At 32.7% G+C, this 22,005-nt stretch overlaps 4 protein-coding genes across 11 annotated transcripts; 1 reads left to right on the plus strand and 3 right to left on the minus strand.

Annotated features, from left to right (window-relative positions):
• Positions 1 to 1,824: 1,824 nt before the first annotated feature.
• LOC143358191 (solute carrier family 12 member 9) lies at positions 1,825 to 7,937 on the minus strand. 2 transcript variants are annotated; one of them, XM_076795149.1, is made up of 10 exons: positions 7,578 to 7,937; positions 6,738 to 7,016; positions 6,518 to 6,652; positions 5,892 to 6,229; positions 5,376 to 5,589; positions 4,643 to 4,912; positions 4,346 to 4,553; positions 3,481 to 4,269; positions 2,980 to 3,411; positions 1,825 to 2,445 (listed from the first exon to the last, which is right to left on the minus strand). In XM_076795149.1, exons 2-10 carry the CDS (start codon positions 7,003 to 7,005, stop codon positions 2,247 to 2,249), a joined length of 2,853 nt encoding a protein of 950 aa, XP_076651264.1. In that variant the 5' UTR covers positions 7,006 to 7,016; positions 7,578 to 7,937; the 3' UTR covers positions 1,825 to 2,246. The 2 variants fall into 2 exon arrangements, with proteins under 2 accessions (XP_076651264.1, XP_076651271.1); XM_076795156.1 differs by lacking the exon at positions 7,578 to 7,937 and adding an exon at positions 7,346 to 7,560.
• A 482-nt stretch (positions 7,938 to 8,419) lies between these two features.
• On the plus strand, positions 8,420 to 12,276 carry LOC143358239 (enoyl-[acyl-carrier-protein] reductase, mitochondrial). 2 transcript variants are annotated; one of them, XM_076795222.1, is made up of 6 exons: positions 8,420 to 8,525; positions 9,131 to 9,449; positions 9,538 to 9,774; positions 10,761 to 10,982; positions 11,088 to 11,318; positions 11,729 to 12,276. In XM_076795222.1, exons 2-6 carry the CDS (start codon positions 9,258 to 9,260, stop codon positions 11,954 to 11,956), a joined length of 1,110 nt encoding a protein of 369 aa, XP_076651337.1. In that variant the 5' UTR covers positions 8,420 to 8,525; positions 9,131 to 9,257; the 3' UTR covers positions 11,957 to 12,276. The 2 variants fall into 2 exon arrangements, with proteins under 2 accessions (XP_076651337.1, XP_076651345.1); XM_076795230.1 differs by having other exon boundaries at positions 8,422 to 8,525; positions 9,142 to 9,449.
• Positions 12,200 to 13,830, minus strand: Oscp1 (Organic solute carrier partner 1). The gene is made up of 4 exons (XM_076795242.1): positions 13,615 to 13,830; positions 13,124 to 13,443; positions 12,765 to 13,048; positions 12,200 to 12,695 (listed from the first exon to the last, which is right to left on the minus strand). The coding sequence occupies exons 1-4, from the start codon at positions 13,724 to 13,726 to the stop codon at positions 12,320 to 12,322; spliced, it is 1,092 nt and encodes a 363-aa protein (XP_076651357.1). The 5' UTR covers positions 13,727 to 13,830; the 3' UTR covers positions 12,200 to 12,319.
• A 525-nt stretch (positions 13,831 to 14,355) lies between these two features.
• Positions 14,356 to 21,352, minus strand: LOC143358207 (uncharacterized). 6 transcript variants are annotated; one of them, XM_076795176.1, is made up of 10 exons: positions 21,088 to 21,352; positions 20,613 to 20,678; positions 19,832 to 19,999; positions 19,326 to 19,488; positions 18,826 to 18,897; positions 18,541 to 18,660; positions 18,158 to 18,265; positions 17,258 to 17,557; positions 17,067 to 17,159; positions 14,356 to 16,841 (listed from the first exon to the last, which is right to left on the minus strand). In XM_076795176.1, exons 1-10 carry the CDS (start codon positions 21,165 to 21,167, stop codon positions 16,731 to 16,733), a joined length of 1,281 nt encoding a protein of 426 aa, XP_076651291.1. In that variant the 5' UTR covers positions 21,168 to 21,352; the 3' UTR covers positions 14,356 to 16,730. The 6 variants fall into 6 exon arrangements, with proteins under 6 accessions (XP_076651291.1, XP_076651282.1, XP_076651300.1 ...); XM_076795167.1 differs by having other exon boundaries at positions 18,541 to 18,678; XM_076795185.1 differs by lacking the exon at positions 18,826 to 18,897.
• Between the last annotated feature and the right edge of the window lie 653 nt (positions 21,353 to 22,005).

Here is a 22,005-nt window from a genome sequence, read left to right on the forward strand (position 1 = left end):
TAATTGCAATTTGTCAATCCACAATAAAATTTATAAGTTACTTTACATGTATAAATGAAGTAAGACAGATTAAAAGAATTTAAGGATATTAATGATAAAGATAATTTTTGGATAAAGATTCGCAGTTTATCAATTACGAATTCATTCGAATATTTAATGAAAATAATGTAAAATTATGTAAGTAATGAGAAATAATATTTCTTTTTAAGACGTATATCCTAGTACTGGTAAATTCAATCGTACCGTAAAAGAACACCACGTGTTTCGTGTTTCTCAAGAAGGCAAACGACACAGTAACTTTAAAGCAAGAGTAAAGACATTTGTCAAATCATTGAATGGTGCTACACGAAAACACCCTCGCACACAAAAAGGTGAGTGACATTGAAAGTGCATCAAATGCGTTAATTATCTCCAAAACGAGCGAGAATCGAATTGCAAAAGTTTGGAGAAGTTGAAATGATTAAAAAGTGGAAATTATTAATGAAATATTATTGCTTTCAGAACATACGGACTTCGATAAATATCCGCATGAAACAACTTGCCCAAATTGTTTAAGTTACATTAAAACGGACGTTTATTATTATAGTACTCGTCGAACGCATGCGGTTGCTGCAAGTTTGATCCCCGTATGGTTGGTATAAATAGAAAATTATGGCCTAATATGCTTGCCTTATCTAAAGTGTGCATTATTGAATAATAATTGATAATTGATCATTTTAATCGATTATTATTTTTTCATTGAAAAATTTGAAAAAACTGAAGCATGTGCATGGTACCATATTGCAGTACAAAGTTCAAGAACACAGCTCACTATTGCCCTAGTTGCAAGATTTATTTGGGAACGAATTTTGGATCGCCTAAAGAGCTATTCCGTTGTTTCGGAAATGCGAAACATAGCAGAAGTAGCATCTCATAACTGAACTAACAAAACGAATATTTAACGATAATTTTGTTCGTTGCGCTGATTTTGGTTATATGGTTTATAACATAACCCGTATGCAACAGTATAAAACGCAACGTTCGTATATATTCTAGATTTGTGATGTAATTAACAAATTAATAATAAATGGCGAGCTAATAAAATATTAAAACTCGTAAATAAATAGTATAACGTGAATATTAACAAGAATCATTTATCTATATACTTACTTTATCAAATCTGCATTCACCGCCAAATAAGAATGGTGGAGTCACCTGTGGCAAAATGCGAAAGCAACTACCTTCTTTTTTGTATCGACAAGTCAACGACAGATGACGCTATCATTTTCTAGAATGTGGCGACAAGGACGAAAATTAGAATAAAAGTTTTAATAATAAGATCAAATCAGATGAAATGTTGCCTGATCGATAAAGGAATAAATTGTTTTCTGTCACAGACGAGATAAGATTGAAAATGTCACCTTTTGAGGGCTTAAATTACAAAAATATTAGCATTACCACTCATCAATAGTACCACCAGAGGGTACCATGATAGTACCGATCCTAGCCACTTTTATTTTTTTAAAATGAGGTGGCAAGATAGCCAATGGAATGCTCCCCAACATCATTGATAAAAGAAATTTTTATAACCGTTAAACAAGCAGAGATAATAAATTTATTAATTACATTTCCTCGATATAATTATGCTTGGTAATGTTCATGTGTTAAAAGTTATTCTATATCTCGAATTCTATTACCTGTTTTTACTAAAAAATTAGTTGACAAGATATGGTCAAGGGAGTGCTTATCAGCATCATAGGCAAAAGGAATTCTTACAATGGTTAAACAGAGATAATTAATTTATTAATTGGAAAGAAATTTGGAACTTGAAATGACACAACACTCTCAGTTTTACATTTGCTTTTATTACAACTATCAAGTTACGTCTATCTTTAGATAAAGTGCAGTATAAAAATGATATGGAAATAGTTTCATGTATGAGATACGTTAAAATAATGCTTATATATTTCTCAATAAAGATATTTTACATGTTTAAAAAATATTCACTTCTAGGAAGTCTCTTATTGAATAATTTCGTTATCACAGTAATAAACTATTTTTGTTACAAGATTAAGCTTCTCTTATTGCAATAAGAAATCATTAACAACATTAAACTGATTAATCATATAAGTTTACAATCGTGATAAAGTAAAACGATAAATAAAATGTTACCAATACTTTTCAGATTTTAAATAACAATACTCACTTCTTAACTAATATTCTTGAATGCCAATAGTATGACAAATTAATGACTGTATGTACATTTGTTACAATGTTGTCGATGTGACAGCGCTGACACCATGCACTAATAGTATGGGCGGTAAATCCGCTGTCAATTCCGTTAACAACTGAAGATACTGACGGTACATGGTTTCTTCATCCCAAGTATTTGACGCTGGTGGTGCAGGCAAATAAATGAATGTCGCAGCAGTTTGCGAAGAATACTGTCTAATTAATTGGTTTACGCTAAAAAATATCATAATTAAATACATTATATTTATAGTAGATACTATTCTTTCATCCTTTTTTGTCAAACGAAAGTATATTGATTAGGGTTCGAGCCGGTGTTCAGGGCAGCTCGGGTCGAGCAAGTCCCGAAAATATCTCGAGGATCGAAAATCTCGGGATTCCCAAGCACTTCGAGGACTCAAACGACATTTCGAGACTAGCTTTGTTTAATATGGCCATGGTTCCGGAAATTTCATTTTTAAGACTGTTTGAAATCCGATATCGCAGAAAAGTACTGTTAACATCTGTTTAATGGACTAAAAATAATTTTTATGCATTATTTTATATGTTCTAAAATTGAAAGAAAGGAACGTTATTTTGCGAGAAAAGTTTAAAACTACAGTTAAAACCGATATCACAATGTTGTTAAATACACGGCCTATACTAGTCCCAAAACGTGCTTCGGGTTCTCGGAATTCTCGGGAATCCCAATATTTTCGATCCTTCAAATAACTTCGGGACCCGACCCCAAATATTGACACTAATATTTACCTCAAAATATAAGCACGCGAAACGTTACTTAAAACATTGTCGCTGCTTTCACTGCTCGACTCATATTGAGGTTCCACTCTTGATTCGATGAGAGGTCTGCCCTGCAATCCTCGTACTTGTGCACCCCAATTGGGAATTTTCTTAATCGATGCTGATATTCTTAGCATGTTCAACAATTTTCTAATGCGATGCTCGTTAGAGACTCTAGGATACTCGCTAATCGAGTTCTGCGAATCTGAAATACTCAGACTCGTGTCGCTGTCTGAGATTTCGCAGTGGAACACCCTCAAATGTAAATTCTTCCACACAGATACCATGTTGATAATACACGCAAGCTGCAGCATGAACAATGACGTTGTATCAAATGGATCTTGATCAGTTGGCTGGAAAAAGTTCACCGGCCATACGTCGATATATTTTAAATTTAAATTCCTGGAAAAGAAACTCATTGTAGTGAAAAACAATTGCATTATAAAACAAAGAAATTCGGTATATTCTTACTTTGATATTTGCGCCTTATTTAGCGTATGGAAATTTCTGCACAAGCACAAATTCTTCTTCATTTTTAAAACGTCAGAACACATACCAACGTATTGCACTGAATCTAAATTTTTGTCGGCATTCGACTGTCTCAGAGGAAATACAGTGCTATTCGGGAATGTTGAAACATTCTCAAACATATCTGTCGCATATTGCGAGTTCGTGAAAAAATCCACTTGCGATGTTTCGTCGTAGAAACCAAGGACAATAGTATTCGGCTTCATTGCTCCCATTCCGGATATTCTTATTAAGTGGTGCAATCCCTCGCGTACAGTTTTTGTCACTGTCAGCTCGACAAATGCTTTTACTTTCATATGATCAACCAAGCTCAACCAATGCGGATTTTCTTCTATGGTGGGATCAATATTCTGACCCGAGAATTCTCCGACTTTCACATGCCCAATGACATAAAGTCCTCCTTTTTTCAAATCATTCACAAAATCTATAAGCGGACATGCCGATCGTGGAGATGCTACCATTAACAACATTTGTGGTCGCCAAAACTTTACATGGTCTTTGCGTGAATCAAGCATTAATAAGTATTTCCTGACTTGGTGGAATATCAATGCTTGCGATATGCTTCCCCATGGTGCATTTTTACTCGGTGAGAATAAATGTAATACAATGATTAATATTAAACATAATATTATACTACTGGAAGCATAGATACTGTTTATAACGAACATCATTATCAATGTTCCAAGAAGTCCAATTGTTGCTGTGTGCCACGTAAAATAGTTGAACGTTGGTCTGTAAAGAGATATGCAACGATTTAAAATGTATTGTACTAAGAACTAACATAACACAAATACAAATTGAATGGTACCTAAAGTTTGGAGCACTAGCTAGTTCAAGTCCAAGGCAAGCCAAATTAGTGGCCAAATAACTTAATAAGAACAATACCGAATTAATTTGAGCTATAGTATTCAAGGAGCCCACAAGCAAAATTACTTGAACTAATGTCCACGAAGTAAAAACTGCAGCAATTGGATTTCCTTTCCATGTTCCTTGTGTTATGAAGTTTAATCCAGACCCTGCAATTGTCAAAATTATTAAAAAATCGAAACGAAAGCGTAAAAATCGTGCAAAAATATTTTTGTGGAAAATATTCATTTCAATTTACCAAATACATTATCTTTGGCTAACGCTTCTAGTACTCTGCTCGACCCTATTAAATTACTCAATCCAGCACTAAATGTTGCTGTCAATATTCCAATCGCTACGAACGGTGGCCAAATATTAATTGGCATCATATATATAAAATCATTTTGCAACAAAAATCGACTTGTACTTGCAGCTGTAAAAATCGATAGAAGGATATAGCATATAAATGTAAACAATACTGCTGATAAAGTTCCATATGGAATGTTTCTGCCTGGATTCTTTAGTTCGCCTATAAATAATTATAAAATATTATTTATAAATTATTAAAAAAATTATGTAGTTATAAACAAATGAGCTGTTCGATGCAAAAGCAATCTAAGTCAACAAGATTAACTACTGAACATTGAGAATAAAAGAAGCAGTGTTAAAGAAAAGTGTAAACTTTTTGGGTAAATTGAATCCAATTTCGAAAATAGCTTATAAGTAGACAGCTGATCTTAATGCAAAATAAAAAATATTCTACCTGAACTGCAACAAAGTGGAGTGACATAGAAATTTATTTTCTTTCTTAATATGTTCAACTGGTTGAAAATAATATAACAGTATTTTTCCAACGTTTTTACTGTTTTAAATGACACCTACCCTCTTTCTCTTTGCACGAAAACGAAGGGTCAATGGAGTAAATTGACTTACACCAATTTTGCATTAAACGGCTCGGTCATATCGAGTCATTAAATCAGCTTTGAAATTACCACTCATGTTTGCTCCTGCCATTATCCCGGTTACACCACTGAATAATACACCGAATACACTTGCAAAACTAGTCATTGCTCCACCACTTGAGTAATCATAAGTATAGTTTGAATAAAGATTATTTAAAAGAGTAGATGATAACAACCCTGTATATGTACCATTGACATGTTCAGTTGCATTTTGAACAATTGTGTTTGCATCTGGAATTGGTATCTACAGTAAAAAGAATAACATCAAAAATTGCTTCCACATAAAATCTAGTAATTCAATATACTAAATTCTTTTCTAGATAATACATGGAGGTGTAGGAGAACCCGAAAATGTCAGGGCGGGACGAGTCGAGAATTTTATTCGGAATCGGGACGGGTTCTCGAATATATTGAGATTCCCAAGCATATTCGGGTTTTCGACCATTTTCGGAATTTTTTCCAAGAATATTCGGAATCCCGATAGTCCCGACCATCAAGTACCTGACATTGTCGGGTTCTCTGGTACCTATAATAATATATTATTACCTCCATAGATCCTTGTGCCAAAAAGCTTATAAAAACACTTGACAGGCAAACACAAGTTATGGCCAAAATAGCTACACTAGTTTTTGCAAACATTGATGCTCCTATTAAACATACTAATAAATTGGCAGTGTTTAACACAGAACAATATAAAAATCGCCACCATCTGCCATCTGGGATAAGAGCACTCTTGCCAGACAAATAGCCAGATGGCCCAAAGTTTTCTATCAGTCCTTCAGCGCATCCAGAGATACAAAGTGCACTTGATACAATGTTAGCCATAAAAAATAATGTACCGATAGAGCCACCAAATTCTGGCCCAAGGGTACGGCTAATCATAACTGTATAATATTTCATAAGGAAAAATTGTAGTTTTATGAAATCTTAGTATAAACTTCATTTGAACTGCATTAAAAAAAATACAAATTGTTTCTATAAATAAGAACCATTTTAAATCTTACAAATTATTATTTAATCGAGCACAATGTTAATTGGAGAACATAATTAAAAACAGCAGATAGAAGCAAATGGAGTACACTGATGACTGATAACTTATCTCTGTTCAACGTATGACAAATTTTTCTTAATGGCTTACGAATTGATAAAGAATACAATATGATCAAGGATACAATATGCGCCTCCTCCTTCAACTGCTCCATTTGTTGAGATTGCGCACACAGATGCCACAGTGAATACTAAAATTCCATAAGCAATCACAAATTGAGCCAAAGTTACCAGTAATCCTGCATTGCCCACAATATATCCTGAAATATCAAATTTACATTATGCAATGTTAAAATATTTTTGTTAATAACACATTGGGCTATATTATTATATAACAAAAGCTACCCATTCGTATAAAAATTAAGGCGCTGAACATGGATAATGTGACAGGACTGAACACACCGGCAAATGTTCCCAAGGTACGACCACTGTCTGCACCCAAACTACCAAATTCAACATATCCATCTCCTTCGGTATGCTGAACTCTTCGGATTCTGAAGAAATTACTTAATCTATAAAGGACACTTCTCCCATGGATTAATGGGGCTTTTTCACTCCCAATCTTAACGTGTGTAGATTCATTGTTCGTTGACCCTATTTCTGATGCTATCATTTTCTTGCTTCCTAGAAATACGTGTTGCTTTTCAATAAACACATTAATATTTAATATCAGCTGATAAGTGATGATTAGACTACGGATGTTTATGCAAGTAAAATATGTCAGAATATGCAATAAATATGCAGGAGAAATGTAAGTAAATATGCACAATGTATACACGGTATATGCTATGTGATATGATTTTGCTATGTTGTCACTTCAATGGTTTTGAATCGTACCGTGTATGATGTATGTACGTGATCTAGATGTTAGATCACTGATATTTGTCAAAAAAATATATTTTTAGAATCTTCTAATGACAAAACATATTTCTGTCCAAGTCTTATAACTTTACCTATTTCCTGTAAGAATATGCATTTGCATAAACATCCGCAGTTTACTGATGATCAATAACATGGAACTGCGTCGTTCAATCTGATTCACAGATTAATTGCGTTCCTATAACTTAACAATGAACAATGCACAGAACTACAAAAACAAGTCCCACAAGTGGTAACATTTAGAATATAGCGGTTATCTTTGTTACAGTTACGAGGAATGTATATTGATACGCAAAATTTACATACTTCGGTTTTTTATTTACATAACACAACACAAAACTATCGGTACACGTATTAATTAAATCACAAGCATGATGTCATGTCACCTATCGAAGTGTCAAACAACCACTGACTATATACATACATATACACTGTACAACGTAATCATTCGAGGTTATCAAACTCATGCCAGGAAATACGTATTACAATTTTTAATTGCAGGAGGACGCTTTATGAACATTCTTTCTGCTACGAGAACAGAATTTTAATTGTTTGTAAAATATTTTAATATTTTGTGAATTAAATGCAACGTATCGAGTAATATTGTTAAATAAACCTAAACCTGTCAATCGAATTTCTGAATATTTTCGTCTATGTAGTATTGATGATTTAATAATAACGCAGTACAGTTTGCCTACATAGACCGTTACGTTAGCCTCAGAGAAGAAATGAGAGTGCTTACGCTCGGGGTTTTAGTGTCCCCACTTTTCTGCATCATCTTTTTAGCCTAGAACAGAACCTGCATCATTTTTTTAGTCTGGAACAGAACCTCCATCAACTTTTTAGCCTGGACCAGAACCTGCATAATCTTCTTAGCCTGTATTAGAACCTGCATCATCTTTTACATAGGTTGGATCAGAGCCTACATAGAAGTAGTATCCACTCTGGCATTATTTGGAATCCGCTGCTAATGACGCAGGTAAGATGATGCAGGTTCTAGTCCAGGCTAAAAAGATGAAGCAGGTTCTGGTCCAGGCTAAAAATTAGACTAGGCGGCAGCATTATACCGGGGACACTAAAATCCCGGACGTGAGAACTCTCATTTCCTCTCTACATATATCCCTAATTCCGCGGGGTATACCCCGTGAGGGGCCAAGAAGCTCGAGAGCCACCGCTGCCAACAAGTGTGAATATGACACGGGTCGGGTATATCGGTGTGAGACAGTGTGAGATCAGGAGACCACTACTAAGCCAGTAGGAAAACTTCTTTATTTTTCATTATTTTTTCATGGGACTCTCACCAACGTGTTCGCGGCATTTTTCTAAGGAAAATGATAACAAAGATGACATAATTCCGATGATATTTACTTGTGTAATGAACGCTGAAAGTTACTTCCCATTACAATTGCATTAACAGAAAATTGGTATCATTTTCTTTAGAAAAATGCCACGAGCATGTTGGTGAGAGTCCCATGAAAAAATAATTAATAATAAAAAAGTTTAATTTCTGATTTAAAGACCTGAGATCACGATAGTCTTTCATCTTTTCCGAACGCTTTTCTCTCTGCGTTTCATTCTTTCTCATAGGCTGTCCTTTGCGTCCGAAACTTTATTCGTTCATTATACAAGTAATTATCATCGGAATCATATCATATTTGGTTTAATTTTAATCAGAAAAATACCACGAATGTGTTGGTGAAAGTCCCATAAAAAAATAATGAAACATAAAGAAGTTCTCGAGCTTCGCTGACCTTTTCTATGTTTGACACTGCATCAAAGAAAGTACATGTAGGGTCTTATCGGCAGCATTGACGACGCCGTAACTTTGGCATGTATCGTGTAAGTCATATGAATTGCAGCGTGTTTACAGACCGCGGCAAGCTGTAAGAGGCGTCAGACTATCGCTGTCATTTTCTACACGTTCGGAACTTCGTCAAAGAACAGAGCTCGAAGCACGACAAGATATTTGAGAAAATATACACCAAAATGGTTATCTATGTAAGAAAGTTAGTATTGCCGGTTTCACAATCGATTAAAACAAACTTTACATTAACTCGTGGAATGGGCACACATTTGAAAGTCAATTCTGTAAAATCATTGCTTTATAAGGAGTATGGGGAACCTGCAGATGTTTTACAGATACAAACACAAACAATTAATAAGCCAGAAAGTAATCAGGTAATTTGTCTTTGACTAATCAGTAAAATTATTAAATAGAAATTTGTCTCTTACAATTGTTTGTTATAAAAAATTGTTCTTCGTAAAGGTTTCTGTGAAATGGTTACTAGCACCTGTTAATCCAGCAGACATTAATACTATACAAGGTAAATATCCGAGCAAGCCAGCTTTACCAGCTACTCCAGGAAATGAAGGAGTCGGCGAAGTAATAGCTGTTGGATCTGGTGTTAAAAATCTATTTGTCGGTGACAAAATTATTCCAAATGGTACGAATCTAGGAACATGGAGAACACACGCAACTTATAATTCTGAAGATGTCATGAAAGTATAAAACAATTTACAGTTTAACATTTAAACATATACAGGGTGAGTCACATAACGTTTTCACCTCAAATATCTTTGTTGTTTTCAAAGATACATTAAATGTCTTTAGGACAAAATTGAATGGTAAAATGGAGCTCACACGATACCAAAGAAATGTTTGTTTTTATGTCATTATTTTAGAGATGTCAATGTCACCTTTATTTTTTTAAATGAAAAAACTTTTTTTAAACACCTGCAATGTGTCCTTTTCATTACAAATTCAGTGACTATAATTACTCAATGTTATTTAAGGTCACGGACAGAGAAAACATATAAGATTTAAAATGTGAGAACAGAATACATAACCCAGACCTAACCCAGACCATCCTTTTTAAACACCCACAATGATAGTTCCTTTCATTAGGAATTCAGTGACTGTAATTATTACTCAAGATCATTCAGGGTCACATGCAGAGGAAACATAAGATTTAAAATATAAGAGCAGAATACCTTTATTTCATAAATGTTCGAAATTGTGGCTGTTTACATCAATACATTTTTGTAAGCAGACTCTGAAAGAATCTGCGTGATATTCGTACATGTTGTGATGATACGCTAATGCATATTTTCAACGGTTGTTGGAGCACTCATCTGTACACTATCTTTTAACAAAAATAATCTTTTTAAATTTTATATGTTTGCTGTGTTTGTGACCTTGAATGACTTTGAGTAATTATAGTCATTGAATTCCTAACAAAAGGGACTATCATTGTAGGTGTTTAAAAAGAGGTGGTCGCATTTTAAAAAATTAAAGTAACCTTGATATCTCTAAAAAAATGACATAAAAACAAAAATTTGTTTGGTATCGCGTGAGCCCCATTTTACCATTCAACTTTATTCTCAAGACATTTAATGTGTCTTTGAAAACAACACAGATATTTGAGGTGAAAACGTTAGGTGACTCATCCTGTACATAGATTAACATTGTAACTGTTACAAAACCCTTAGATTCCAAAAGATGTTGGAGTAATAGAAGCCAGTATGTTAAATGTAAATCCATGCACTGCGTATAGAATGTTAAAAGACTTTGTAGCATTGAAACCAGGGGATACTGTCATTCAAAATGGTGGAAATTCTGCGGTGGGGCAAATGGTTATACAATTATGTAAAATATGGAATTATAAGTCTGTCAGTGTTGTTAGGGACAGGCCAAATTTACAAGAATTAAAGGCAAGAAAGAAAGACCAACACATTTCATATATTAACATGTTCATGCTAATATGATTCACATTATAAAATTTATAAATCTACATGTAATATTGGATTTTCTTTTAGGATTATTTAACTAGTTTAGGTGCAAATGAAATATTGACTGATACTGATGTAAGGAAAACTCAAATCTTTAAAAGTAATAAGTTACCATCCCCAAAATTGGCTCTCAACTGTATATGTGGACAAAATGCATTAGATTGTATGAGACATTTAGCACCAGGAGGTACTATGGTAACTTATGGTGGCATGTCCAGGGAACCTTTAACAGTTCCAACTTCTGCACTTATTTTTAAGGTATTCTAAGTCTTCTAATTGTAATTAAAATTCATAAGATATTCTATATCATAATTGGACCTGAGATATCTGTTAATAACAGGTATTATGCCTATATTTTTTGGTGTACCTTCAGAACCGTTATAGAAACCTGGTATCAAAAATACCAGTATTGTGTCATACCGGTATATTTACCGGTATTTATTGGTCATTTTTTCGGTTTCCCTAATTTATAATAACGTTTATGATACTTTCCAAAGTATTTTTAAGCATAGATTTAAAACTAGTATTATTTTATTATGTTAGCAATACCGAAATTGATATGCAGTTGCTATGACAGTTACATTTCGGTATTATATCGATTTCGGTACAACTTTATTAATCCAATACCGGTTTTAATTACCTGTTTAATAACTCCATAATATATATAGGACATAACTTTGAAAGGATTCTGGATGACAGCATGGACAAACGCAAACAAAAATTCCACGGAACGTTCAGACATGTTTAGTGAATTAGGGAAATTATTCCAAGACAAAAAGCTCAAAGCTCCACCACATAAGCTAGTCCCATTTTCTCAGTTCCAAGAAGCTGTTATAAATGCACTCAACATTGATGGTCGAACTGGTATAAAGTATATTTTGGATATGACATCTTAAACTTAAAATCTTTTTAGAAAATAAGAATTTTCTAAACTTTCAACGAAACGGCTGTATTTTCGAAATGATTAAAACTTAAAATATGCAAATAATATTGATTTATTGTGTTAGTAAAGTGAACAGCTCTTAATTTTTAATATGAAACATACATTGTTATGCAGTTTATAATTAAGATTTTGTGCAGCATATGAGAAACTTAACATGAAATACAACGTTTCGTGAATATTATAAATACTGAGGTACTTTATTGTTAAATGAAGAAGTATTTATTTGTACAGAAAGATTGTTGTATACAATTATAGACAAAATGTGCAAAAGAATTTGGTGTTTTTATTGCGTAACTTAAAATTATGTCACATGAAATTAGTTTGTTTTTTCCAACATATCCAATATCAACATTTGGCTTTCCATGTCATTCAGTTTGTCTTCAGAAAAATCTGCACGTACGTTATCAAGTTTTGCTTTATAATCTTCGTTGAACACTGTTTTTTCACTTTTTATGTCAACTGTATCACTTGAATTCGCGTCTTTCGAATCAGAACTATCTTTTTCCATGTTTCCATTATCATAATCATTGTTTGAGAGTAAGTTCAAAGTAAAAGGTCTTGTATACGAAGCTTCTTCAGTCCCCAATTGAATAGCCAACATACCAAGTTCTGCTTTGGCACCACAATTTTGGATATGATCTTCATTTTCTCCTTTCTTTGCTAGCTTCGACATTTCATTAGTCATTGCATACCTGTATGATACTTGTTAAGTATATGTACTTGTTTTAGTAACCATCGAATGTTTTTGATTCTTTACTTACATATTTTTACCCAGTAAAGTACCACGTTCACCGTAAAGATTAAACGAACCACTGCAGGAGTTTTTGCGATGCATTTCGCGCACCTTCATCTCGGAAAAAGTGCTTTTGTTTTCTTCATATTTCTCGTCGTATTTTCGGTTCATTGTCGTTACGTTAAAACTACCGTCGTCATTTTGCAATCCAAACCTGAGAAGAAGAGACACCCTTACGCAATACGAGTCTAATTCTTTTAAACAATCACGCCTGATATTCCAGATTTCATCGCAAGTTAAATCCTCGTATATCTATGCAACGAATAACGGTCTATTTATACAAACTTGGTGCTAACGAGTTAATTAATGGAAACACAATTCGCTTACATCGATGATCATTTGGTGCAGCATTCCAAGGCATCTTTGTGCAGTTGGATGGCTGACCATCTCACGCATTGCATCTGTGTGATTTAATGTTAACAGAATAACTTCTTTAGGGCCAGTGGCTGCAGTTAATTGATATTTCACCATCATGGTCATGAGGTCAAATAGTTTATCCATGCTACTTGTATCAAGTTTTACAATAGATGATAGGACAACAGCCTCTAAAGTTGATCTAAGGGCAGTCAACCCACTCATAGATTCTTCCTCAAATATAGAAGTTAGTATTTTAGGACTAAGTAAAGCAGTGGTTACACCTTCTAGCACTAAAAACAATACGTAGTAATTCCATTAACTTGATCTTTACCACATGAAAGTAGGACAAAGTTATTTTATAATTTAAGTTAATATTTAAATTTTTAAAAGGTAGTAATAAATAATATATGTTTTTCCTATAGATAAAACGTAGATTTAGTAGAAAGGAACAATAAACTTGCCATGTACAGATTTATCAACACTGATCTTTTGTGCTTTCAATCTCTGTTGTAGAACATACAACATTTCACCACCCATATTTAAATAAAGAATTGGTGTTACGTAGTTATACATTTTTGCACGAATTGTTTCTTAACGTTCACTATTACCAGGAACTAAGTGTTTTAGCACTTTGAACGTTCAATACGCGTAACAATTACTCTATCCATTCGGTTGTCCTGACAACAGTAGTGTACATACAATTAATTGACGCGGTATATTTAGAGACTGCGCGATATTTTATGCCGTACACCCGCTGACAATCATTCTTCTGCCCGTATATAAACACTACATTTTTCAAGGTGACAACAATAAATGGTAGATGACTTATGTTAAGTACTAAATTAGATTAAATTAATACTTTCCCTTTCATACTAAACAATGATACTGGAAATTTATTATCTATATGTTGAAATAATGAATACGAAATTATTTTTGTAATTAATTTATTTCTTAAAACACATTAATGCCTTTAATTGCAGCAAGTTATTATAATTGTGTACATTAAGTATAGTAAAAATTTTTAACTTATAACAATCAATAATTTAATAGTCTCAACACATATAATATTTAGCGAATAATAAAATTTTAAATAACAGTTTTCAATCACGTTATTTCAGTCTATAACATTGATGTTATAGACAACCTTATAATCAACAATCTACACAAATTATTCGAAACTATTGTATTCGGAATGAAAGACGTTTTTACAATTGTTACTTTTATTTTATAACTGCATAAAAATTTGTTCTTAAGTAAAAAGAAAAATGGTTATTATCTGCGCTATATTATGCAATCAGATATTAAACAATTAATGGTAATAGTTGCCAACAATATAAATAACAGTAACATTACTCAGTTAAAAAATAATACAATTGGACGGTTATATGTAACAAAAGATGTATTCCGCATTTTTATAAAATATCTTAAATCTACGATGAAAATTGGCTCAGTTAAGTGGAACGGTTTAGATTCTAGAAATAATTTAGTAGCCTTTTTCCTTTAGTGTCTGTTGTCAGCTGTTATTTACTGATGCACGAAAATTCTAAACCAAACATGTCACGCATATTTTTCAGTCTAATATTAATCTATAGTACACTCTATTGCACAGGTATATCGTTCTTTCATTTTGTTATCTCGTTACCCCACATTTCATATCATTTTAAGTACTATTTTACAGTACTATGGAATAAACGGTCATGACTCCATTGCACTGTTTAGAGCTTTCCAAGTAAATTAATTCCGTGAAAAAAGTGAAAGCAGGTAAGCGTTTCAAAGAAATCAATACGCAAGTTTTTACAGTCACAAATGCTTTTCGAGTATATATATATATATATATATAAATGTGTAAAAATAACAATGTGTCAAAAATCAAACACGGTATGTAAGGGTATTCAATAATTCCCTAAAAAATCTTAAAAACGCTGTCAAACAATTTTCAAGTATTCTGTACACATAATAATCTACTGTATAAATTATTGCATGCTATAAATGTCAGGTCCTAAAAAATTCAAACTTAAGATTAATATCATGCTTAAATAAAAGTCATCTAATATTTAAAAGAAAACCTATATAATTCGGCATGAAATTAATTTGATTGTATGCCTTCTTACGGGACGGGAGATCTAAATGGAAAGGTTAAGTGTTTCCGTTATTTATGGTCGTACCAGAACACTTCTACGAAAAGCTTCACCTATTTTTTTATACAAAATAATTACATTAAAGATGAAAAAAATTCACCTTGGTATTTCATTTCAAAATGAGATCAATAACAAAATTTTCTACTATTACATTCGTCTCTTAAAATAATGTAACTTTTTATACGGCCAAGTAAAACGAAGATTTTATGATATTTCCATTTAAATGCTCCACACTGTATACAAAATATAATTTAAATATCATGTTACCTTACAATCTGCAAAAAATATCAAGTACACGTATGTATCAGTTCTATTTATAATCCTTGAAATAAATTAATATCGAAAAATTACTGGAATTGTAATCTCAGTCGCGTAGATGCGAATAATAAATAACATTCCTTTTAAATTAATGCGTCTTAACGCATTAAATTATTAACGTAATAAATCCCAGATTTACTTAAAGAATGCAATATTAATCTGTTTTGATTTTTATACCGTTTACTTGAAATAGGTAAACATGTCACCTTATTCTGAGAATACTTATGTCTTTTATAATACACAGGGGTAATTAATTGTTTTCACTCCTTGTAGAAATATCACAATCGATTTTCATTATTTTTTATATATATATATATAATCTAAATATATATATATATATATATCTTTCTTCCTAAGAAACTTGCCAGAGTCATGTCATTTCGTTTAAGTAATATAATGATTGAATCAATAATATTTCAATCAATAATTGTATAAGTAATATACAATTCACAGAAGTGTGTGAGTACCCGAAATTTTCGAGAACCCGACTCGTCCCGCTCCGACCATCGGGTACCTGACATTTTCGGGTTCTCGCACACCTCTAACAATTTAACTTACAAGTTATATGTCCAAGTACCTTTAGCCGATTGAATGTATCGAAGAGGGACAATCGTGTTTCTAACGTCGGGGCTTTTCGACCTTCTCACACAATCTTGACTTAAAACCCTGCATCCCGGGCTCAAAGTTAAACCGGTGTAACCACCTCGGGGGATGCTGTCACTGCTTGCCACTCTTCTAACATCGTTCGTTTTCCTTTCTTCATAATTACCGACTACTGACATCAAGTTATCCGGTACCGAATCCCTAAGTTTATACGCGCATTGGTTGTTTCCGAAGTACCTCGGGCTTGGATCTATCGATACATTTTTTGGATTTCGCGTTGAGCAGGCGTCCACGCATCCATTCCGACGGGTCTGACGTTTCTCGGTGGTATCGTCAATCGAATGTCTGTCGCACATGTGATGATTCAGGTTGCAATTTGCATCGTTTTCAACGCACTGACAAGGAATTATGGTAGAGTCGAGAGAATCGGAGAATTCCGGACTTGGGATTGAAGATACGCTGCCCATCTGAGAGAAGACCACCGTCCCCTGAGCATTTTGGGGACGGTGTCAGAAACATCATTCTTCCAATTCGTCCATTCGATTCCTAACGGCCATTTCTACCACTTCCAAGCTTGGATAATCGAGTTCTTTAACTAAGCAAAGCACAGCTGATAGTATATTCGAGTTCTAAAATGAAAACATAAGAAAATGTTACCTGAATATCATTATGTCAAATTTAACCCTCCGGAGGTCACGGTTGATCTGACAGATACATATTAAATCTAATTCCAAATACTTGTAAATATCACTACGGCACAAATTTTAAGTTACTGTATCTCTCAGATACATTGCGATCTCGGAACGAATTTTTACGACCGTGACCGCTACAGGGTTAAAAATAGGAGACCTTACCCTTGTAACAGGCCTTCTGTGATAATGGAATTGCGTCCTACATTTTTCTTTGTCAGAGTGTCTTACCCATCCAGGCGCTTGGTTCGAATCTTCCTGTAATTTTATTTCATTATTTTTTTCTATACAAAGAAAAAATTTGCTTGGTTGGTACTCAATCTCTTCTCAAAATAATTTGCCATTTCAATTCTAACCCTTTCAATGTTTTGATGGGCCGTCCTTCTAGGCTGAAGAGGTTGTTGATGATCTTCAAATTCTGTATTTATCCTCTGCTCGTGGTGTTCTTCGTATTCCGATTTTTGTCTGTTGTCGTATTCGTAATTATTTCTATCTGAACGCCTATCATCTATTGGCTCATTCGAGGAGTATTGCGTACGTGGAGACGTTGGCGCATATGTCCTTTGAGGATTTTCATTATTACTATATTCTGTATAGGTACGTCTTTCATCATATTCACCGTTATGTCTTGAAACCGCTGGTCGTTCATCGTATTCCTAAAAATCGTAAGACAATGCAATTTCTGTATGTTGACTCGAAATCAACCGTTATATCTACTTTCATTAATCGTTACAAGACAAAGCAAATGTTGTAAAATTAACTGTGATTTCTGACGGATGATTGCTCTGCTCTCGCAACCTATTCAAATTTTGATGACAACAAAATATTGCTATGTAACATACACACGATAAATTCACCAGAAGCGGAATACATCTAATTATATCAAAAACTGATGATGAGTAGAGATGGTGGGGACGGGTCGGGAAGGCATCGGGTCGAGACCAATCCCAAATAAAATTCTAAACCCATCCCAACCAAACATCTTCGGTACTCGCACACCTCTAGTAATGAGATATCACGCTTTTTGGTGAACTATCTCATATGTATACACATGCTATGTATTGCGTATGAGCGATTATCAATATCTTTATAGAATATCTACTTGCCAGTGATTACTACTTCAAATAATAGTAGCAGCTCTAGTCGATTAATTATATGAGTATGAATGTAATTGATGAATGCAAGAACTATCAAGGTAACACTATAAACGAACTATTATGCTGCGGAATTAATTTTTGCAATTCTGTAAAATATACCTTCATTACTTCAACAGTGTTAGTGGTCACACTTTCACTGACGTTGCGTGACTCTGTATTACATACAGTGTCATCTTTGTTGTGATTCTTTGACTGTCCATTCTGTAGCTGTTAGTGTATGAATACAGATAAAGGGAGCAATGATATAATCAAGCTCGTTTATTAAATATTAAGATAGTTAATTATTCTGCTCAGCAAATACTAAATGAGAAAGTTAGTATCATTCTAAATCTAATATAAATGCAGAAGCAAGTAATTGAAAATCTAAATACATCGATAATAATAGGATTCCTTGTATTTTTAAATGGAAGAACATATTAATATAAAAATTCTCATGCAAAGTATTTGTATATGTACGTACACATAATAATCAGTTTACTCACTTCGTATGTGTATTGATTATTTTGTGAATAGCGATGAGATGGCGATGCATTATAGTTTGCATTTCTACGATCTGAATCATGATATTCTTCTTGATTATGCTGTGTTTCTTCAAAGCTTCTCTGTAAACAAGCACCATGCTAAGAAAATATCCTTATATAACACATCATGTATATTACTGTAAACATATTTATGAGAATAAACAAAAAAAATCCTTATAACAGTTTCGAAAAATTATTACAAACGAAAATTAAGAAAAGCAGATGAAAGTTTAAATATTATATTACCTGATCACTTGATGAACTATATCTTCGATGTCTTATCACTTCTGTTTCTTCAATATATTCAGTGACAATATCCTAATTGTGTAAATGTTATTGAAACGTTAGGATGTTTGTTAAAGGCATAGTAACACAATAACATATTTTAATAAACTTATTTTAGTAACATTAAATAAAATCCCAACTGTATTAATAGAAACTGAAAAGGTTAAATCTAGGAGCAATTTAAGTGAAAACAAACCTTTTCCTAATGTAATACATAGCTACAATTTAGCATTAGCACACATCAAAATCTTAAGGAGCATGGTATAATTGTATCGCGAACTCCTTAGGTTTAATCTCTTAGTTTTTATGAATAACAGCAAGTGATCACTAGTGATCAGTAGATGATATACAGTAATAACAAAATTATGTGAATGTTTTAAATAAAATACTTTTTATGATAAAATAACTGAACACATTCTATAAAAATGTATCGTAAAATATTGTTGAATGAATCATCTTACCTCTGGACTAACTACTTCGGACTGAGGTGGAGACGCATCAATATCAAGGGGATGAACTAGAATATGACCTCGGGTTACAGCTGTTTGCACTTCTTCTGCCGAAACTACTTTGTCGTCAAGCTTTTGTAAATTTGGCAAAGCTCTAAGTACTGTTAACCGATACCTAATCGAAATAATTAATTAAATATTTTAGTTTTTAAGAAAACTACAAATTAAGTGGGTTTCCATTGGCCCAGTAGCATTCCAGTCCAGTGATCCAGTTCAACACTAGATCGTAACTGGAGTAGTGTAAATAGTTTTCATTCAATTACAGTACCATCATTCCAGCAAACCATCCATTCAAATGACTAGATTGACAGTCTACTTTACGCCATCTTCTAGTGAACGAAGAGTATGTAGGCACTGACTAATTTCTAGTCAAACCACCGGAATGTAATCACGGGAACCAGCAACTGGACTAATATAAACCCAGCATTAATTGTAGCATAGGATAGAAGGTATATTACCCCTCTTTCTCAGCACAAGGATTTTCACCAAGCCATAAATTTCGTAGATTGGGTAGACCTTGGAGGTAACATACTTCATTCAAGTCTTTAATGTTATTCTTCCTCACAAACAAATCTTGGAGGCTTAGGCAATATTGGAAATCAGCGAGAGTATTAATATTGTTCACACTGAAAATAAATTAGAATAACATCAATATTAACAAATAAAATTAAAAAAATGATCTTATTATCTTATAAAAAGTAATTAAATAATAAGAACAAATTATGTGTGTTCGAATGCATGTACATTACTATTTAAAAAATTACAGATTACAAATAAGGTACATGTAGACATGTACTCAGATTAAAATAAAATGTGATTAACTTTCAAGAAAAAATTATCATATAAAATCGGAGAAAATATTTTCATACATCAGCAATTCGAAATGAAAACATTGCATGTTGTTATAAAGGAAAATTGAATTCTCTTTCTCTGGTCACTGGAAAATATATTACAATGAATTCAAAACGTGTGGGTAGAACAACTTCTTCATATGTAGGTTGTACTTATGATCTTCATTTTTTCACAAACCTCTCCATAGTAGGAGAGCATTAGAGTTTCTGTGATACAAACAGATTTGAGAGACTTAAATCATTGCTATAAATAATTTGATTTTCATAGTAGCATTCTGTTGTAAACAAGGATTGCAATATAGTTTCTGTTGCAGAAATTGTAACAACGCACAATAAAATTCAGTATAACAGATTTTTAATCATCCAATTTTTTATTTAAATTATTTACCTTAAGGACAGCACTTCCACATTTTTCATTTTCCGTAAAATACTCACATCAGTTAGTTCGGTACCCCTAGAATAACAAGAAGGAAATTATGTATTTGCATTTTGTAATAATCGTATCATGATAAATATTGTGGAATATTTAAGAGAGATAAAATGATTATTAATAAAAAATAATAACTAAGTGAACAAACATCAAAATTTCAATCATTTAAATATACAAATGTCGAATAACACGGTTAGAAAAATAATTGTTAATAAGGTAATAGAACAAATCTGTGAATACTTTAGAGTAGACAATTGCTTCTGTAGTAAGAATATAGCAGAAAGAACTGTAAATCACATAGCTGCATCTATTACAAAAAATACTGGGAACATTGAACTTGTCAGTTTAATACTCTTGTCCGTATAAATCGGCTAACTGTTGGAGAAAGTCGAACAATTTGTTTGAGAACTGTAACATCTTTTCAAATACGTACCAACAATTAAGTTTCTTTACAGCAGAGAAATCGGACACTCGTGTCCGAGCCACGACCATCTCCTCTGTTAATTTTACCATAATGAAATTTGTGATTTATGAGAAAATAACAGAAACAAAGTAAAATGGTGAGGCCCTGCGACTGTTGAAAATAATTACAAAAGAATCTCTTCTCAGACCATCACAATGAATTTTTCATCTGTAAAGTAAAGACGCAACTAAAACCCATCGCCATGATGGTTTGTCGTCGACTAATTGAAAAATATGGTACGATTGGTACGAAGCTTTCACAAGTACGCTGAATCGTCTGTGAAACAGTGACGTAACTATGACGGGCCTGCTGTAGAGAAACAATTTAATTTGAATTACCGGATTAAACTAAAACGAACTATTTGCAATCAATTTCTATAAATATAAAAGGTTAAATATATTTTTATAAATACTATAAAATAAATTTTTGTTGTCGAAGTGTCATTATCGTGAAAATAGAAAAAAAATAATCATAATCATCTAAAGGCAAAATTACAATAATTTACAGTTAAGAATATTCGAAATAGAAAATATTTTGTATTTGCTTAATGTAGTTTAAATTTAATAGCACTATGGTTTTAATTATTTTAAAAATTACAGTACCACGTATGGTCTGCATTAATAATTTTTTATCTTTAAGAATTATAAGTATACAATAACTCTCTGATATAATAAGAGAAGTGAAGTGTTTTATCTATGAAATGAATGAAATATAAAAAAGTAATGAATAAATTAATAATGTACTGTCTCTTAATTTATTTCATACACCATTTTGTTAATTTTATCTTTCATCGATTTATTTTAAACATAAGTAAAGTTTAAGTTTCTAAAATATATTTTAGAAACGTATATATATATATACATTTTATAGAACATATATGTATGTATG

The sequence above is a fragment of the Halictus rubicundus genome, chromosome 1 (genome assembly GCF_050948215.1).
Source record: "Halictus rubicundus isolate RS-2024b chromosome 1, iyHalRubi1_principal, whole genome shotgun sequence".
Lineage (NCBI taxonomy): Eukaryota > Metazoa > Arthropoda > Insecta > Hymenoptera > Halictidae > Halictus > Halictus rubicundus.

Coding starts and splice junctions, on each gene's coding strand:
- LOC143358191 (XM_076795149.1), bottom strand. CDS start 7,005: ATGATAGCATCAGAAATAGGGTCAACGAACAATGAATCTACACACGTT. Junction 6,653..6,737: donor CTTAATTTTTATACGAATGG/GTAGCTTTTGTT, acceptor TTGATATTTCAG/GATATATTGTGGGCAATGCA. Junction 2,446..2,979: donor TCGCGTGCTTATATTTTGAG/GTAAATATTAGT, acceptor GATATTTTTTAG/CGTAAACCAATTAATTAGAC.
- LOC143358239 (XM_076795222.1), top strand. CDS start 9,258: ATGGTTATCTATGTAAGAAAGTTAGTATTGCCGGTTTCACAATCGATT. Junction 9,450..9,537: donor ATAAGCCAGAAAGTAATCAG/GTAATTTGTCTT, acceptor TTCTTCGTAAAG/GTTTCTGTGAAATGGTTACT. Junction 11,319..11,728: donor CTTCTGCACTTATTTTTAAG/GTATTCTAAGTC, acceptor TAATATATATAG/GACATAACTTTGAAAGGATT.
- Oscp1 (XM_076795242.1), bottom strand. CDS start 13,726: ATGTATAACTACGTAACACCAATTCTTTATTTAAATATGGGTGGTGAA. Junction 13,444..13,614: donor TGTTGATAAATCTGTACATG/GCAAGTTTATTG, acceptor TATTGTTTTTAG/TGCTAGAAGGTGTAACCACT. Junction 13,049..13,123: donor TGCACCAAATGATCATCGAT/GTAAGCGAATTG, acceptor TTCGTTGCATAG/ATATACGAGGATTTAACTTG.
- LOC143358207 (XM_076795167.1), bottom strand. CDS start 21,167: ATGGTAAAATTAACAGAGGAGATGGTCGTGGCTCGGACACGAGTGTCC. Junction 18,898..19,325: donor CCGAAGTAGTTAGTCCAGAG/GTAAGATGATTC, acceptor TTACACAATTAG/GATATTGTCACTGAATATAT. Junction 17,558..18,157: donor ACACTGTTGAAGTAATGAAG/GTATATTTTACA, acceptor TACGATTTTTAG/GAATACGATGAACGACCAGC.